The sequence below is a fragment of the Uranotaenia lowii genome, chromosome 2 (assembly GCF_029784155.1).
Source record: "Uranotaenia lowii strain MFRU-FL chromosome 2, ASM2978415v1, whole genome shotgun sequence".
NCBI classification, from domain to species: Eukaryota; Metazoa; Arthropoda; class Insecta; order Diptera; family Culicidae; genus Uranotaenia; species Uranotaenia lowii.
Window position 1 is genome coordinate 88,203,412 of NC_073692.1, and position 20,830 is coordinate 88,224,241.

Genomic DNA, 20,830 nt, shown 5'->3' on the forward strand with positions numbered 1-20,830 from the left:
ATGAGATGGTGTGCATCATCTGCGACGCCGCGACGCTATGTCGTTTGCTCTTTCTCAGATCATTCTGTGCATAAGAATATAGCGTTGATAGCGGATAAGACTTACAATCGCTATCGTAGTCTACGATATTAGAGCCTAGTAGCTAAGATAGACCCGATGATGTCAAACTTTCATTTGGTCTTTTGAAAGGGAATTAAAATTTCCATCTAATGATCCCTATGATTGATTCAGCGGTGCCAACCGTGTTAATCAATAATGAAATCTTATACCCAAAATTTTTGATTCGGTTCGGCAAAACGCTGAGCTGGAACATGAACCTTATCATGCAATTTAATGCCACGCATCGTGAAGCGGGTCATTGGGCTTGGGCCTGCTGACATAAATCAAGCTTGCTCTTAACTCTTAAACAAATTTCCATTAGAATGACAGCTAATCGGAGTGAAATTGATGTGAAGGCTACTGCTTTCTCTGTTTTAACACATGAGAAATCGTATACCGGGATTGTAAGCGCCCATCGCGATGGGCCATAGACTTCACCACTTTCTGGAAAATGAGATGAAATTCTGGCGCTGTGAATACAATACACTGCTTGAATGAGCACGCAAATGGTTTGAGTGAAATCGATCAGGATCGAAATTTTTTGCACAAGCAACCATCTGTGGCATGGTGTACGGTGCTGCTTGTGCAAAACTTAGGCCATGCACTCAGTCCCAGTCGGGGTGGAGGGCAGTGATGTCAACCTTAAAGATTTTGTCTGAATCTTCCAGATTTTTGGACTTTTGCCAGACATTTTTTCAGGTTTCCAGACTTTTGACATTTCTTCCAGACAATTCCAGACTTCTGGGTTTGGACATAAATTGTTCTAAAAAACTCTGAAAATTTAATTTGGTCATGGTGTAATATGACAGGAAATGTTCAATATCGCTGAAAAATAACATAAACGACAAAATTGAAAAAAAATGACAACAATAACAAAATTTACAGAATTGATGAAACCGACAAAACTAATAAAATGATTTTTTTGATAATGTTCAAGCATGACCCAAGCATGACTCTCCAATTGCAAAATGTTCAATTTTCTAAGTTTAGAAAATTAAATGATATTTTTGTAAAAATTGACAATTTCCACAAAAAATGATAGAAAAGACAAAAATGACTAAATAAATGGATTGACAAAATGATAACATTACAAAATTGACAAAACTGAATAGATAAAAACAATATTATTCATACAATTGTAGAAATTATCAAAATAAGCTAAATTGACTGGATTAAAAACAGTGAAAAATATAAAAATTAAACAAATTAACGAAACTGACCTAATTGACAAAAATGTCATAACAAACCATAATTAGAAAAATGGCAAAATTGGTAAAATTGTCAAAAATTACAATTGATGATATTCTTAAAAATTACAAACTTGATAAATTTGACTAAAAATGACAAACCTGACAAATTTCGCAAATATGGCAAAAATTGAGAAAAATTCACCAAAATTGACCAAAGTATACAATTACGACAATAATGACAAAATTGTCCATGATAAATTGTACGTTTATTATATGATACCCGACTCAAGATCTACAGTTTTGTGAATGCTTAACAACACTCTTTCACACTTGAATCGAAATTTATCGTAAATTTCAAAAACTGAATATTAACGAAACAGATTGTCTGAAAAAAATCATTAACATTGATTGCCTTTAGCAAATATTGATGATTTTCCAAAAACCAGAGCATTTGGGCATCATCATTAATCAAAACATTAACACTTTTGATAAGGGCGAATTCAACGATATTAGTCTCAAAAAACTTAATTTTCATTGTACCCTTTTCAAAAATCTACCTTACGTTGCGCGCCATTCGTTGGCATAGTTATACTTGTACACTCAGCCGAGAAAGGAACGTTAAATTCACCTGGATTTTCACGTAGCCACTAATTACGTGAATTTTTGCTTGATTTACGTAACGAACCTAGGAGCTAATAAAAAATCACTTGATTCTTACGTGAAATTCACATGGTTTAGTGCTGTCAAAACAAAGATACATTCGATTTACGTGGAAATCAAACGGTCCGCAAATCGAATCTGATGGATTCTATGTGATGTTCACATAACTCTGAATGGCTAATTCACGTAAAATCTATGTGAAGGAACACAGTTCTCAATATGGCGTGGATTTAAGTATTATCAGCTGACAAATAGAATCTTTTTTGGTGATCTACCAGCTGTTTTGTTTCGTAAGTAGTAAATATGTTTTTGTTGGAATGCTATTTATATCTTTTTCCATTTCAACAGGATGTGGAATTTGAGCTGTTGGTCGATCAAGCAACTGCAACGGAGGCGCACAGAATACACTTGACGGCGTCGTAAGGTTAAATTAAAGTTAAAGTTAAAGAGTCAAAGTTAAGTGAAATTTTTATAAATAGTGCAAGTGTAAATGAAAAGTTATGTGTTTTTATTTATACTGCTAAATAAAATTCCGTTTAAAAAAAATCCTTTTCTTTAAGTATGCAAAAGAAAACACAACACGTTAATTTTTATTAAAATCTAGGTGAATCGCATGTAGCAGAGCAAATCCATCCCTAGTTCGCTTCAAGTGGAATTCTCTTGCAATTCATATGAAAATTACGTGAAGTCAACTTACTGCGCCTTTTCTGTTTGCTACATGAAATTCACGTAGATTTCTAATGATGGCAAAAATCTTTGTACATTTTCACGTAGCGTTCATGTGAAAAGTTTTTTCAGTGTACGTGCATTACAATTGTTCAGTTGTTGTTGTTGTTCCTCTTGCGCTTCCCTCAACATACAGGATAATTGGATGCTAGGTATACTATTCCGTTCTTTGCATATGCATTGGTAGGCCAACCAAAAAAACGTTATAAAAATTCCATTTTCAATTTGTGTGATATCTTGAATAAAACAACATTCATAACCAATTGTAACAACTTTGATTAAAAGTATTCTGAACAATTATTTGAAGAAAAGTTTTCCGAAATTCCATTATTATGCTGCAATACTATCGATTTCCGAAAAAAACTGTCCTGTAATCCGAATGCTTTAAGCTTTTGAACATAAATTTGACTAATTGCCTAGCAATTAACTTAAATGAAATTGCCTGATTAGTTTTTTGGGCAGTAAAAGCATTCAATGTTCCATAAATCATTTTTTATTTTCGAAATCCCATACATATCGTTCGAAAATTCATGAATACTTTTGACGCTGCTTTACACGGCTGTGTCAATTGAGGTTTAAAGCAATGTAGTACCTTCTCATTCACTTATCCTGCTCAACGCCAGCAGCAGACTTGAGCAAATATAGGTAAATGACAAGGTAAAACAATTTTTGGTTGGCCTTCTTATAAAAATGCTTATAAAATGCTGGGGAAGGAAGACTGAAATTCGCTGTATCGTTTTCTGTATCGTTTTTTTTTTTTTTTTTTTTTTTTTTTTTTTTTTTTTTTTTTTTTTTTTTTTTTTTTTTTTTTTTTTTTTTTACTATTCGGCAAAAAGCCAAGAATTGTTGAAAAGATTTGTTATCGGAAACTTTAAACTATATAAAAATTTTGTTCGATCAATGGGAACTACCCTAAATCTAAATCTGTTATTTAAGCTATTTTTAGAAAAACCAGTTATCAAACAATTTTTATTTATCAGCTTCAAAAACTTCAACGAAATTTGAGAAACTCAATACGTCTGATCTGCAGAATTCGCCAGAGCAAAACAAAACCTAATTAAATCATTGTTTCATGCAAAACAAGTGCTTTTCAGCATCAAAACAGTTTTACTGAAATTCACTAAATATGAAAGTAAGATTTTGAACCTTCGCACTGGACGGTAGATTGATAAGAGAAATTTGACGTTTGAAAGATTTTTTTCTTATTTTATTCAGTCTTCCTCCCCCAGATAAAATGCAGTTCTTCGAGATACATATATGATAAGCACATAACAATTTTTCATCGAGAACCATAAAAAAGCAAACCAAAATGTAATAACTAAAACGGCACAAATAACAAATCGGTCAAAAAAAATTTAAAAAACATCACGAAAATGTGCTGAGATGACTGAAATAACCAAATTCACAAGAATGATTATAATGAGAAAAAGTCTTATAATAACAAAAACGAATATATAGTTGTTTTTGACATTTCGTACGCACACTGACTGAGCGTGTACAGATGAGACGGGACAATTAACCTCAAAAACTCTCGGTACAAAAAACGGGCAACCAGTCAACGAACATGGTCGTTTTTGAGGTTAATTGACCCAAAACTGAAAAGTGTTGGTGAAACAACCTGCATAATATCATGAACACTACCAGCGGTAAATAGGGCTATTTACATGACAGCAATGTCAAAATGTTAAAAAATATCAGAATAACAAATGACGAAAGTGAAAATAATGATAAACATGATGAAACTGGCAAAGCTCATAAAAATGACAAAATCTGTTAAATTTTCTTAATTTGACAAAACTGAACAAAATCGCAAGAATGAAAAAATGAAAATAATTGACAAAAATAACAGAACTTACGAAACTGACCAAATTTTCAATATTACATAAATTGGCGATATTGATAAATCTGACAAATTGGATAACAATAAAAAATATGACAAAAACTATACAAACTCTCAAAGAATGATAACTGCCACAATTTACAAAATTGACCAACTTGACAATATGCTTCTATTAAAAAAACTGACACAAAAATGACTAAAAGGTATATAATGATTGAGAGTATATGATAAGCACATATGATTCCACTCAACTATTTTTCCATATCCCCGTTTCCTGCACTTCAGAGGTTTCCCAGAAATAAACGATGAACACATGGCTGGCCATCTTTTTTTAAAATGTATTCTTTGATATTATTTCCGGTTTATTTTAGGATTTTTTTTGTGTCAACAAAAAACAAAAAATCGTTTTTATCGATTGTAACAAAAAATCGTGTAATTTTTCAAAAATACTTTTTTATCCCCTATAGTTTATTCCGTTTGATAGCTTCATTTAACGAAAATCATTTACAAAAGTGATTTTTGTAAACATTCTACCGTTATGGATTAAAACACGTAAAACAAATATGTTTTGAATCTGAAAGAAAGGCTCAAATCCACTGTTAAGTGTATTAAATCGGGTTTTTTTTATCGTGGTTGATTTAAAGGGAATCTTTCGATTTCTTTGATTCAGTGGGGAGGAGAGGCGGGCTTAATGCGCATTAATATTAACAAAAGTACCTAACACCACACTGAATCAATTTTTAATTTAATGTATTGAAATAAAGTTATCATTTTATGATTACAAAATGATAACGACATAATTTCTCACATCCTAAGCTAGTTTTTTAAAGTTTTTTATTTTTATATAGAACTAGCTGATCCCATAAGAACTCCGTTTCGCTTTCAACTTGGAATATTTCATGAACAGTTTGCCAAGCATTTTCCAGATGCACTTCTGAATTCGTTGTTGAGTAATAATTGCAAAAATATTGGACGATCAGTTTTTCTGTCATCTGCTACTAAATTTGAAATCAGGAATCAATCGACCATGCTTAAAAACCCCCGTGTATAAGTTTCAACTCAATTGTTGCACAACAACGCAATTATTGCCAAATAGTTTAACCCCTTTCGGTAGCCTCTTATACAATCTTTGATATCTGAAATCGATTGCCCTTCCCTCAAAACTCCCATGTGCAAATTTTCTCATCAATCCTTTGTATAATAAGGTCAATATAGCAAAAACAGTGGAAACTTATTTTATATGGACGACCCCTTTCGTTGACTCTGGCAAAACATTTGACATCAGCAATCGATTGCCCATCGCTGAAAACTACCGTGTGCAAATTTTCATCCCAATCCGATGTATAATAACGACGGTATTGCAAAAATATTGAAAGGTTTATCTGTATGGACGACCCCTTTTACCGGCCCCTTACACTGAATCTAATACCTGAAATCTATTGCATATCTCTCAAAACTCTCGTGTATCAATTTTCGTCTAAACCAGTTGCACAATAACGACAATATCGCATCAACAGTGAATAGTTAACATGGACGACCCCTTTGACCGACCCCTGATTTTAGTTTGGATTAGTGAAATCAGTTGTTTGTCCCTAATAACTCCTATGTGCAAATTTTCATCCCAATCCGATGTATAAAAACGTCAATATCACTAAGAGACTAAAAATTGAATGTGGACGACCCCTTTTGCCGAACTCTTACACTAAATTTGATACCTCAAATCGATTGCACGTCACTCAAAACTACCATGTACAAATTTTCATCTGAATACGATGTATAATAACGTCAATATCGCAAAAACACAGCGAACAGTTAATATGGACGACCCTTTGGCTGACCCCTTACACAAAATTTGACACCTGAAATCGATTGCTTGTCTTTCAAAACACTCATGTGCAAATTTTCAACACGATCCGACAAAATGTAACGTCAATATTGCGAAAACAATATTTGTCTTCTATGGACGACCCCCTCCAGAAGGGGTCATCCGAAAATCTAAAAACATTTTTCATCCTTCCTGGTCCTGATGAGCATCCATGCCGAATTTCAGCTCTCTATCTCTTAAGACGGCTGAGTCTATAGAGGACAAACAAATAAACAAACAAACATACAGAAATTGCTTTTTATATATATATAGATTTGAAAAATCGAGCAAAAAATGTATAAATTATGACATTTTTCGATGCCGTTAAAAACTTTACCCAGTATGACGGATTGGCTTTATTATATTACCTACAAATTTGAACTGGTTTCTTCATGCTATACCATCACTGTTGGTGTTAAAATATTTTCTGAACAATTACTCAATATATTTATATAAATATTTTCATAATTCAGTTAGGTGTCTGGGGTAAAATGCAACAAAATGCAAATTAAAGAAACACCTTGTAAATCTCGTTTCCATGTGCTGGAATATGAATGTTTTGCATCACGCTTTTGTAAATAATGAAGCATCATCCAAGCATTTATTTGTATGATTTCAGCTTGTAGAATTTTTCATAGTATTATTTAACCCCTAAATGTAAGCAGTATCTATATTTTCGAAAAAAAATGAGAAAATTTGTTTCTACCGACCAAAAATTTACTGCCATTGGGGTTTTAGATTTCATTACCCTAATCAGCACTTGTGGTGTCAATTTGACACCACAAGCTCAAATCGTTATAACTTTTGGCGTGTTAGACCGATTTTAACATAACTTACATCAAAAGAAACCTTGTAAAGTCAGTAAAATATGTTTAGAACATTATATATAGCTAAAGTTACTAGTTTTCTCGTTATTCAGCATGAAAGAAAAAAAATCCGAAAAAACATGCCTCACGAAAACTGCTGTACTTCATATTTTACACGTCCAAAAAAATATTTGTCTTATGCATATGAAAGCTGAAGTTAATGTTTACATCATGAAGACAAGAAATATTTTTTTAAATTTTTTTTGATGAAATGGTCACAAAAAGTTAAAAAAAGTGGTCTAAAAAACCTACTTTTCATTCGATTGCTAGTAAATACTGTTTGAGCGATGGTAGAGTTTTGAAAAAAATATGACTACAAAATGTATTAAAATTCCAACATTTTGCTGTCTTTAGATTTTTGATGCAACAAAAATTGAGTTTACTGGAGTTTTTCAAAGTTCACTACTTTGCGCGATTTTTTTACAAATTCAAATTTCATCTGTTTTTGTGGTCCACCGTCAGGTTGTACCCGGATTATCAGTGCTTTTACTTTGTTTGGACCAACCAAGAGTATATTCATTGGAAAGCACATTTAATCTCCATTCTAGTGAGGTGCTACAATTCACGCTGTGAGATTTCACAAAAATATGAAAATTATAAACATAAAATCATTCCTGAATTTCTAGAACTACAAGCACCTCGTCCAGCAAAACGTGTTTGTTTGCTCTCCGAGTAGGTACGGTGGGTGGTGATTCGGGCAGAGAGCGAAGCCGACAGACGAAATAATGATGCGTGTCGTGACTAGCAAACGTGAACTACTGTCAATAGAAAATTTCCAACTAAGAAACGTACGACACGCATCATTATTTCGTCTGTCGGCTTCGCTCTCTGCCCGAATCACCACCCACCGTACCTACTCGGAGAGCAAACAAACACGTTTTGCTGGACGAGGTGCTTGTGGTTCTAGAAATTCAGGAATGATTTTATGTTTATAATTTTCATATTTTTGTGAAATCTCACAGCGTGAATTGTTGCACCTCACTAGAATGGCGATTAAATGTGCTTTCCAATGAATATACTCTTGGTTGGTCCAAACAAAGTAAAAGCACTGATAATGCGGGTACAACCTGACGGTGGACCACAAAAACAGATGAAATTTCAATTTGTAAAAAAATCGCGCAAAGTAGTGAACTTTGAAAAATTTCAGTAAACTCAATTTTTGTTGCATCAAAAATCTAAAGACAGCAAAATGTTGGAATTTTAATACATTTTGTAGTCATATTTTTTTCAAAACTCTACCATCGCTCAAACAGTATTTACTAGCAATCGAATGAAAAGTAGGTTTTTTAGACCACTTTTTTGAACTTTTTGTGACCATTTCATTAAAAAAAATTTAAAAAAATATTTCTTGTCTTCATGATGTAGGCATTAACTTCAGCTTTCATATACATAACGCAAATATTTTTTTGGACGTGTAACATATGAACTACAGCAGTTTTCGTGAGGCATGTTTTTCAGATTTTTTTTCTTTCATGCTGAATAACGAGAAAACTTGTAACTTTAGCTGTATATAATGTTCTAAACATATTTTACAGACATTACAAGGTTTCTATTGATATAAGTTTTATATGAAGTTCATAATAATTCAAACGACTTAAATAGATTTTACTTTTGTGGTGTCAAAATGACACCAAAAGTCGGAAAAGGGAGTTTTTTTGTCCAGGCTTCCAGGGTTCGCCCATAAAAAAAGTAAAGATGCAATATTGAAGAACTTTTGAATTCATTTAGGGTCCCCGAAGAAATTTTTGTATTTTGAAGCTTCTGAAAAAAGTTACAAGCCTTCAAACTTGCAATGGTGTCAAAATGACACCCTAATGCGGATGAGGGTTAAGGCATCGCAAATTTATTAAAAACTATAAATTTTCATACGTGTTCATAAGATTTTTTTTATTAAAAACAAAGTTTATTGCAAGATAGCCCATTTTCAAAGGAGGGTGAAAATCGCATGTTTTAAGAAAATTAAAAATATTTCAAGAAACCAAATTCTAGCTACGCCAATTTGATGTCCTATCATCCTTAAAACTTTTGATGCATAAGGGGTAGAATTAATTGTGAACGAAAGTTTTTAGAAGCCATTGAAGTTGAAAACTGTTGCATGTTACCCCAGTTGACGGTACTCATTTTCTCCCATATTCCAATAGAAAGGAGTCTGAAAAGATGGACATGAGCGGATATCTATTTTATATACGTTAGATCAATTTTTCTGTTAAAATTTTTTACAGTTTTTGTGAAAATATTTTTAAAATAAAAGTCTCAAAACAGGCGATTTCCGAAATCGGAGAGCAGAATGCGCATATTTATGTTATAAGCTATATTTCTTTTACACTTGTGATATTTCGATATTATTCAATAGAAAATGGTAGAAACGGATGCTAAACATACGTCAAAACTGAAATTTTGGCAAAATATTAGATATCACTAGTTCTTTTGCATGAAACATAGTTATGTATGCCATATTGCCGTATTTTTTAGCAATATTTTGTTCTTATTGAAGTTTCATCGGATCAGTATTAAGCTTTTCCTTTTTCAATGTAAGATTATGATTTGAGCGTAGATTTAATGTTGCTCTCTGGAATGGATAAATTCACGTATTTAAGGGCCTCGCTTTCAGGAGAAGCCTTTCAAGAAATTGGATCGATTGCCCTATCTGGAAGTAATTATGACGTCGCTTGGAATGTTTTCGAAGATCGCTACCAAAATCACAAGCTCATAGTCAAGGCTCATCTGGACTCATTATTTGCGATAGAGCGAAGGAAAAGGGAAAATTTCGAATGCTTAAACCAATTGATATCTGAGTTTGAGAAACACCTCCAAATGCTCGCTAAAATTGGAGAGGACATCGGTGGCTGGAGCACCATTCTGGTGCATATGGTTTGTTCTAGATTAGATCCAATAACGTTGAAACTTTGGGAAACCAATCATAACTCCAAAGAAGTCCCCTGTTATGATAATTTTATTACGTTTCTCAAGAACCACTGTTCCGTGCTACAATCCATTTCATCATCTTTATCTTCTGCACAGCCAGAAATCAGAAAGCCACGCTTCGGGGTGAATCACGCCACAACTTCAGGTCGATATAGTTTTTGCGCCGAATCTTTCCACTCGGCCTTTGTCTGCCGGAAGTTTCAGAAGATGACTGTTGCCCAACGATATGAAGCCGTTAAAATGATTGGTTTGTGTATGAATTGCTTATCAGCTGGTCATCTAGCACGAAATTGTACCCGCGGATTCTGCCGCCAGTGTGGGAGGAAACATCACACGCTTCTGCATTCATCGAAGGAAACGAACAGTGTAAAATCGAAACCCTCCGATGCGTCGGTGACAGCGATCAACCGTAACCACCCCGATAATCGATCAACACCTCAACAACAACAACCCTTACCCAGGCAACAACAACAACAACAACAGACCCAAATAGTTATAGACCCAAGACCTCCTACCACATCAACTGCATTATCAATTGTCAATGAAACTTCACACAGTACTCACCCACTGCATGCCACAGATCCTAACCCACAACCACTTACCATTGCACTTCCCTTACACTCCACACACCAAATTCTTCTATCAACTGCCTTGGTGAAAGTTTCCGATTCGACAGGCACAAGCGTTCTAGCTAGAGCACTGTTGGATTCCTGCTCCCAAAATTGCTTTGTTACGTCCAAACTTTGTCGTCAACTCCGCTTGAAAGAATTCCCCGAAATTTTGAATCTGCATGGAATTGGAGGCACCTCAGGCTGTTCCAGAAAGGCTGTCCGTGCAAAGGTTGCACCTCGTATTGATCGGATTTCGAGCTTTTTGGAAGAGATCCACTTCAACGTTTTACCAAGTTTGACGGTGCAGTTGCCGTCTCAAAGTTTCTCCATTGGTGATTGGACTATTCCAAGGCACATGACCCTAGCAGATCCTGAATTCCACGAAAGAGGGGAAATAGATATGCTGATTGGTGCGGAATATTATCTCGACTTACTACGAAACGGTCAACATAAGGTCAGCGAAGATGGACCTACTATGCAAGAGACTGTATTTGGATGGATTTTGGCTGGATGCATTCCGGAATCAAAAGGTTCATCAATTGATTCAGGCGTTTAGCTATGTACGATGTCGGAACTTCATGAACAGGTCACCAAGTTCTGGGAATTAGAGACATGTCATGCGAAGAGCACCAACTCCGTGGAAGATTCCTTGTGCGAGGAGCTTTTTCCGCGAGAAACAACTCGAGATGAAACTGGCAGATTTGTAGTGTCACTGCCCAAGAAGGATTTTGTTCTCAGAAAGCTCGGTGACTCCAGAGCCAATGCCGAAAAACGCTTTTACGGGTTGGAGAAGCGTTTCGTGAACAATCCATCAATTAAGGAGATGTACCTGAAGTTCATTCAAGAATACCAGGATATGGGTCATATGAAGCTGGTTCCAGATTCTGAAGAAGTGCTGCGTTACTACTTACCCCATCATCACGTCTTGAAGCCAGAAAGTACGACAACGAAATTAAGGGTCGTTATTGATGCGTCCTGTCCGTCAACGTCAGGAGTTTCCCTCAATGATGGCCTCATGGTTGGGCCAATAGTTCAGGACGATTTGATCACCATTGTCACCCGATTTCGTCTACACAAATTTGCAATCGTGGCAGACATTGCAAAAATGTACCGCATGATCAATCTTGCGGAATCCGATCAACGATACCAGTGTATTTTGTGGCGAAATTATCCGTTGGAACCGCTCAAGACCTACAAGCTAACGACCGTTACTTACGGTACAGCGAGCGTACCGTTTCTGGCTACAAGGTGCCTACAGAAGCTAGCAGAAGATGGAGAGCAGAGTCATCCTTTGGCCGCAAAAATTCTCAAGAAGGATTTTTACATGGATGACGCATTGATCGGTATTGATACCCCCGAAGAAGGAAAACAGGCAGTGAAGGAGCTTAATGACCTCTTATGTTCCGTTGGATTTGTCCTGCGCAAATACAATTCGAATTGCGAGGAAATTTTAGCAGATATTCAAGAAGATCTTCTTAGCGATAGAACTGCGTTGGAGTTGGATTCTTTCTCTACCATAATTACCCTTGGTCTTATTTGGGAACCCAGCACCGATTTGTTTCATTTCCGTGTACCAACCTGGAGCTCTTCATCCTGTATTACAAAACGCATCGTGCTGTCTGACGCCTCCAAGTTGTTCGATCCTCTCGGCCTTGTCGGACCTGTGATAGTACAGGCCAAAATGTTTATCCAAAGTTTGTGGCAACTGAAATGTGGCTGGGACGATCCTCTGACAGACGAAATGCAGCTGTTTTGGACAGAATTCCGCAGAAACCTTTCTTCTCTTGACACCCTTTCGATCCCTAGATGGGTGGGATTTTCTTCAAGTAGCGACGTTGAACTGCATGGTTTTTGCGATGCTTCCGAGAAGGCGTATGGCGCATGCATTTATCTGCGATGCACTCACGAAGATGGATCAGTTTCTGTCAAGCTGTTGGTTTCGAAGTCACGCGTAGCTCCTCTCGAAGATTTGAAAAGAAAGAAACGGAAACAATCTATCCCAAGGCAAGAACTTTCGTCAGCACTCCTTCAAGCCATCTATACGAAAAATTCTGCAAAAGTACGGCCATGAACGTCAGAAGTTTTTTCTGGACTGATTCTACAATCGTCAAATGTTGGCTAGCATCAGTTCCGTCGCGATGGCAAGCATTCGTGGCGAATAGAGTCTCCGAAATCCAACATCTGACCAAGAAAGGAGTATGGAATCACATTCCGGGTACGGAAAATCCTGCAGATATAATATCCCGAGGAATGACACCTGTCCAACTGCAATACCAAATGTTGTGGTTTGAAGGCCCCATTTGGTTGAAGCAAAATCGATGCACCTGGCCAGTTGAGACAGAGTTTTCGCCCGATCAATTTGACAAAGAAACGTTGGAGGAAAAATCGTCTGTGGTGTTGCCCATTGAAGTTACTGCTCCGAACGAAATATTTTCTCGACTTTCCACCTTTACGCAAACGGTCCGTTTGGTAGCATGGATGCGACAATATTGTCACAATGCTAAAAAGCAGAATACGAGAAAAATCGGTAATATTTCCTTTGAAGAATTCCTGGCGGCTTCAAAAGTTTTGGTCAAATTGTCTCAAGCTGAAAGTTTTGGCCAAGAACTCAAGGATCTGTCTCATTCCCAAGAAGTGAGAAGCACCTCCAGAATTGCCAATTTGAACCCTCATTTAGTCGATGGAATAATACGTGTCGGCGGCCGGTTAGCTAACGCACCAGTTTCTGAAAATCACAAGCATCCCATCATCCTCGATCACCATCATCCCCTTTCGATCATGATCGTCCAGCACTACCACGAGTTCCTGTATCACGCTGGGCAACAACTCCTGATTGCCAGTGTCCGCGGGAAGTATTGAGTTACAAGTCTTCGTGGGTTAGCCCGAAAAACCATCCATAGTTGCGTTCAATGCTTCCGCGTCAAGCCTAAGGTGATGGAACAACTGATGGCAGATTTGCCACCCGATCGAGTGAACCCTGCACCTCCGTTTCAGAAAGTGGGCGTAGACTACTGCGGCCCTTTGTTGATAACCTATCCTCATCGTCGAAGTTCCCCCATGAAATGCTTTGTGTCGGTTTTTGTGTGCCTCGTTTGCAAAGCAGTCCATCTGGAGCTGGTCGCAGATCTCACCACAGGAGCGTTTCTTGGAGCCTTGAAAAGGTTCATTGGTCGACGTGGTAAACCAATCCTGATTATGATCGACAACGGAAGGAACTTTGTCGGGGCCAGACGTGAAATAGCAGAACTTCAACGACTACTCCGAAGCCAACAATTTCAAACCGGAGTGATATTCGAAACCTGCAAGGAAGGGATCAACTTCAAATTCATTCCCGCTCGATCTCCCAACTTTGGTGGGCTCTGGGAGGCCGCGGTGAAATCTTTCAAGACTGTTTTTAAACGAACTGTTGCCTTGAAAGTGCTCTAGTACGACAAAATGACCACTACTCTAGCCCAAATAGAAGCAGTGTTAAACTCACGTCCCCTGGCCCCGTTGAGTGATGATCCCGACGATTTTGAAGCTCTCACCCCTGGCCACTTCTTAATTCAACGTGCATTAACTGCCCTCGATGAACCTGATCTAACTGATACACCAGAAAACCATCTCACCATGTGGCAAAGGGCCACAAAATATGCTCAGGTTATATGGAAGAAGTGGTCGAAATTGTACCTGTCCAACCTCCACAACAGAAAGAGATGGACTTGAAAGCGAAACAACATTTCGGTGGGCAGCATGGTGCTGCTGATGGACGAGAGGTTACCGTCATTGAAATGGCCCCTAGCGCGTGTCACTGAGGTTTTCCATGGGTCCGATGGCAACATCCGAGTGGTCAACGTACGAACGCAGGAAGGGACCTACGGAAGGTCAATATCGAAGATCTGCGTTCTACCGATTCTGGACAACTTCCAGAAAGCCAATGGGGAGAATTAAACTCCTCCAACGAAGATGCAACCGCACCTGCGGGAGTCTCTGGACTCCCACGTTCCAGTTAAGTATTTTTTTAAAATGAACTTCCAAAAAGTAAGAAGAATGTTTATCCTCCAGTATTGATCGTCGTCGAGGCCCGGCGTGGCCGGGTCAGCGTCCAAAAAGCTCCTCCGTCTGCTCTACACACCCTCTACAAGGCTTTTCCCACGATTGAAGAATACGCATGAATGATGTCTGGGAATGTGCATGTCATCTATGTACATCGTGTCTGTCAAATTTACCATCAAATTGCAACGTTTCTCCATTATCCATTTGAGCAACTTAATTGGTTTCTTTTGAGGAGTTAAAGCAGCTAGGAGGAACGATCGACCTCCATGCACGACCGAAGCAGTTTCCTAGCATGGCCAGCTTGGGAACCACTTCATTCTAAACTACATGGCAAATTGAAGACGGTCGAGCTCACCGTGTCCATCAAGCAGTCAACTCCCACTGAAATCCTGTTGCAGCCAGAAGGACGGCGTCATCGCCGTAGGGGCGATCGCGGAGGCCATGGTTCCATGGCCTCCGCTCCAGGCAAGTTGTTGTAACGTTCATCATTTCAATTTAAAAAAGCACCCTCTCATTTTAAACGGCGAATGATGGTTCCTGCCGGACTCCGGCAATGCGTGACGTGACGAGACGAGACGAGACGAGAAGAGACGAGACAAGGTACCTGAAGCATCGAATTGGTCCCCAGAACGAGCGATTCCCACCACTACAGCATCCACATCGAAGCTAGCAGCCAGCATCCAATTATACAGTCCATGAATCCCAGGTTCTGGTGAGTAGGCGTAGTACGGACCAATGAATCCCGAAGCGATCGACGAATTTTAGAACGGTACACCTTCACAAGACGAACATCCCAAAAAGGTTTCTACATCTAAGCACCATCCAAAAATCCAGTGTACGATTAGCAGTTCCCCGATGGTTAGGCGTAACCAGAACCAACTACAGCAGAACCAGAGCGAATATTTTGGCACAATGTCCATCTTCACGGCAGAAGACTCCATCGAAAACAAACGGCAAAAATCCAGAAAGTATATTCATATCTAGTGTTGTGAACAAGGTACAGAAGTAGAATAAGTAGAGGTTAATAATAGCGAGAATAGAGTTAAGAATGTTAGAGAGAATAGGGTCTTCTTGTTGAAATTTGATAAATTTCAAGGCGAGATTCCACCCATCTCAATTGCATACTAGGAGATTTAGTATGTACATCTCTTATCAGAGAGTACCTAGAGTGAAAAAGGCCTTTCCGAACACTACCTATACTCAAGCTAGGTTCTATTGTACTAGAAGCAGCAGAATAAAGATAGTGTCCAATAAACCGCAGTCGAGTGTAGTACAACTCTTAACAATAAAGCGTGCGTTGTATCTTTTACCGAACAAATAAAGTGTACTTCTTGAACAAATGTGCTGGAGTTCGTTGACCTTTCGAAGGTGATAGTATCACGCGCGGTTTCGAAGTTTGTGAAGTTTTAACTCGGCTGGACCACGGCACCCCGGACGTTCACAGGTGCGTGAACAGTTTGACTTGGGTAAAAATAGTGGTTAAAGGGTGATACGGTCAAAATTTGGTCAATATCAACTTGACGTATTTCTTTCAATTTTGCATTTAAAAAACCTGAACACTCCTCATTTTGAAGGTGTGTGTGTCGAATATTGCTCCTATTTTGATTTTGAAATTCACTCTTCAGTTGTCAAAATGCCGTCCAAGGAAGAAGAGCAGGGTATCAAAATTCTGCTCGCGCATCGCGAATATCCAAGCTACTGGCACGCAGAGCTGAAAAAATCGCCAAAAGTTGCCAAATCAACCGCTACAAATCGAGTTAAAGTATTTGGGGAACGTTTGTCGACAGCCAGGAAGTCTGGATCGGGGGAAATCGAAAACCGGAAGCCGCTGAGACGACAAAGAGAGTTGCCGATAGTTTCAAGCGAAACCCTAACCTCTCTCTCCGAGATGCCGCAAATAAGCTGGGTGTATCGTCTACAACCGTGCATCGAGCCAAAAAACGAGCCGGAATATCGATTTACAAGAAGGTAGTGACTCCAAATCGCGATGATAAACAAAATACGACGGCCAAAGCGCGATCCCGGAGGCTGTACACGACGATGCTGACGAAGTTTGACTGCGGTGTAATGGACGACGAAACCTATTTCAAAGCCGACTACAAGCTGCTTCCTGGACAGGAGTTTTATACGGCAAAAGGAAGGGGAAAGGTAGCAGATATTTTCTAGCACATGAAACTGTCATAGTTCGCGAAGAAATATCTGGTTTGGCAAGCCATCTGTACCTGTGACTTGAAAAGCAGCATTTTCATAGCTTCCGGGACTGTCAACCAAAAATTTACGTGAAAGAGTGTATGAATAAACGTCCGCTGCCTTTCCTGAAGAAACACGGTTGTTCCGTACTGTTTGGGCCGGATTTGGCATCTTGCGATTGCGGTAAAAAGGCCATAGAGTGGTACGCCGCCAACCACGTGCAGGTGGTTCCCAAGGACAAGAAACCCAATTGAGAAATACTGGGCTTTTGCAAGCGGAACCTAAAGAAGACAAAAAAAAAACTGCTAAGGACGAGCAGCAGTTCAAGGCAAACTGGCTTTCTGCGGCGAAGAAGGTGGACAAGGTGGCTGTACAAAATCTGATGGCAGGGGTTAAGCGTAAGGCCCGGCAATTCGGATTTGGAAAAGCGGAAGCCTAACTCAATATTTTTCCTGAATTTAATACTAATAAACACGCTTCCAAATGAACAAAGAACTATCTTTCCATCACAAAAAATATTCTTCACATGAAAGTACATTATCTTTAGGTCGTGTAGCAAATAATTTTCAAATGCACTATCAAATTTAAATGAGAGCATCATCAATTCGTGGAACAACCAATAAGTTATGCCTTGGAAATTTGTTTCTAAAACATCAAAGAGTCGTGCGTCGTTTTGTTTTCAGTTAGGTATCTACCTTAAAAGCTTCAACTACGACAGGTTCCAGAATATTTCCGTCATGTTTACACTGGTAAATTTGCGATTCTACTGTTCCTTTTATTTTTTTTCGTCAGAATAAAAAAAAATTCTAACCACCACAGAACTGCAGCAGCTTCGTGGTTGTTTTTGTAATAGGTTGAAAGTCTAGAACAATGATTTATTCGTGGGATTGATAACAACCAAACAACCTATTTAGGATCATTTTTCATTCCATCTCTTCACCGTTGCCATTTTTTCTCCTTGAAGTACCGGAGGAATAGAAAAACATGTTGAGCGCGTCACGTTGAGTAATGTTTTTCGAAAGTCGTAAACGATTCCGATTTTTTCTCTCTCTGGTGGGTTGGTACAGGAGATTCAAGGAGCACCGGAAGCTTGATCGATGGTAATTTCGAATTCTGGTCAGGGAACGGAATTCCCCGAAGACGCACAAATCGATACTGTTCCGACTCTCCCAAAGCCGGCGACTTTCAAAAGGCCGAGAAGGTAAAAGATTAATTTATCTATAAAAAATCAATCATTCTTGCATGATGAATGGGGGCTTTGATTTCCGAGGGGAGTCAAGCACCTTTTCGGGAAGTGCTAAGCTGGGCCTTTTCCTGTCCATCTCTCGGTGAAGCGAATGTTTTGTTTTGACACCGGCACTCTGGTCGGAAAGTCTGCGTGATATCATTGAAGTGGACAGGGATGAAAACTCACGGGAGATACGGCATCGAATTTTGACCGCTCGCTCTTTCGTGAGCTTTCGGTACCTAAATCCAAGTCTATTAATCTAATGTTTCATCGATCATCGTGCGGTAAATAATGAACGAGAGGGCTAGAAATCAATTGATTCTGACATATAATTCATCATTATGTCAATCAAATTGCAAAATATGATGTGTTACCAGGACAGGGGCGATTAAGTTGTTTAAGTGGTTTAAGCTTGTTTTTAACGTTTTTTGTACGAATCAATTCATCTTTCTCTAGTCGCTGAGAGAAACAAGATTTATGTTACATTAAAGGAAAATGGGGTGACTTGATCCAATTTTCTTGTTATCAATGGATTTTTTTGGAAAAAAAAATATTGATATTTTTTTTAAGTTAAAGGAACTCTGATCCTTTATCCAAAAAGAATTTATTCTCTATTAAATCAATCTTAAAACAGTGCTAAAACTTTGTCAAAAATCGTGCAAAATGATAGATTTATGGATAGGTTGGTCTATGTCTTAGGACTTATGGCCACATATCACTGTTCAGATGTCTTCGAAAAAAAGAGATTTCATCATAAAGTTTATTTAAATACAGTTAAATCAGTTTAAATATTTTTTTTTATCAGGCAAGAATTGGACAAATATGATTTTTTTTGATAAATATTAGTAACGTGGTAACCAAAGTTTACAAACTTTGAAGAAGAAAACTAGGTTTGTCTTTTTCATCACTAGGAATCTATCAAGTCTGAACATGACTGTGCTAAGTATTCCAAATGAAGACTTTTAATGAACTCAAAAATGAACTCGAATGCTACATAACAGATTTCAGTTGCATTTTATGTGACTTGTCAGACATGTCAGCCATTTTTAAAGTTATGAAATCATGGAAGTCATTAAAAGAAAGCTCATTTAAAAACATCATTTTATATTTTCTAATTAAAAGGAATTTTATATATATATTAAATAACTGTAGAGAAATGAATCCAACTGTGTTAGTTGGAATTTCAGAGACAAAAAAAGATGAAATTTAATGTTGAAAAATATGCGAAAAAATTCGCCTTGTCTTCCGGTAGCAATTGAACCCACATCTTGCGCCTCTCCGGGGCCCATGTATTAACTTTCTACTACAGGAGATAACCTGGCGTATGGTTTTCTCCTGTAGAAGAAAGTTAATACATGGGCCCCGGAGAGGCGCAAGATGTGGGTTCAATTGCTACCGGAAGACAAGGCGAATTTTTTCGCATGTTTTTCAACATTAATTTTCATCTTGTCTAGTCTCTGAAATTTCAACTAACACAGTTGGATTCATTTCTCTACAAAAAAAAGTTCGCTGACTCAATGTTTGAGTCAAGACCCATCTCTGGGTCGCAGATTAAAATTAAATACCTGTTTTACTTTATTTTTGATTTTTTTTTTATGAGATTTCTTGTTTTTTTAAACTTCATAGTCATTAATATGAATCGAATATCGAATATATACATTTATAAATTATTTCCTTATTGAATTTACAAGAGGCTGTTCGTTTTTGCAATGCAATTCGTTTATTTAAAAAAAAATCATTAAAATGTTATCAAAGGTTTAAAATCAATAAATCAACTTTCTAGAAGACCGCGATATATTTTGACATCTGAGAATATAGTCACCAAAATTGTATTTTGTTTCCACGCGCTGTTCGGTAAATTATTTGTGTATCAAAATATGTTTGAAGGAATTTCAAAACATATAGTATTTGCTGTTTTCTGAAAGCATAACAACTTTCCGTGGTTTTCAACAAAGTTGTAAGATGAATTAAGTCTTCCTAATGGATGATCAGAATAAAACACCACAAAGTGTTAATAATTTTCATATTATTATTCTTGAATTAGAAGAAAGTTTTTCTCAATGCACCTAGCGGGTTGAATGCGCGGGTCGAATGCAAGAAAGAATTTATCAACTCAAAAAAATTTAAAAATTTATACAAGGTTTTGATACCTTTTGATGTATTTTTTTTTTGTTTTAAATAATTATAAGTCAAGAAGCTAAAAACAAATATTTGGGTGGATTTCGTTTCTTATTTAAATGAACATAAAAAGTTAAACAAGTTCAAGCCTTTATGAAGGTTTCGTAATGATTAAAAAGTGAAATAAGAGAGTGTTTTTGTATGCCCCCTTCGTGTTTGTTAAATGCCTCTATCATAAAATAACAGTTTCAATAGAGTAAATATATATTATTTTTATCGTTAGCATTTCAAATTTAAGCTCTAATTAATATGTTAAGAGAAAATTGAAGATCTTTAAACAGATTTGATAATGTTTTTTTTATGGATGACTGCCTCCATAATATGGCAACCCCAAAATGATTTATTATATGAAATTTAAAAGAAACATATTATTATAAAACTTCAGCATCTTCGTATGAAAGTTATCAGTTTCTAGCTT

At 37.4% G+C, this 20,830-nt stretch overlaps 2 protein-coding genes across 2 annotated transcripts; both read left to right on the forward strand.

Moving 5' to 3' along the window:
• The first annotated feature begins 11,346 nt into the window (after positions 1-11,346).
• On the forward strand, positions 11,347-12,852 carry LOC129741643 (uncharacterized). The gene has a single exon (XM_055733390.1). The coding sequence runs from the start codon at positions 11,347-11,349 to the stop codon at positions 12,850-12,852; it is 1,506 nt and encodes a 501-aa protein (XP_055589365.1).
• Positions 12,849-14,207, forward strand: LOC129741644 (uncharacterized). The gene is made up of 2 exons (XM_055733391.1): positions 12,849-13,633; positions 13,682-14,207. Exons 1-2 carry the CDS (start codon positions 12,849-12,851, stop codon positions 14,205-14,207), a joined length of 1,311 nt encoding a protein of 436 aa, XP_055589366.1.
• Positions 14,208-20,830: the final 6,623 nt, after the last annotated feature.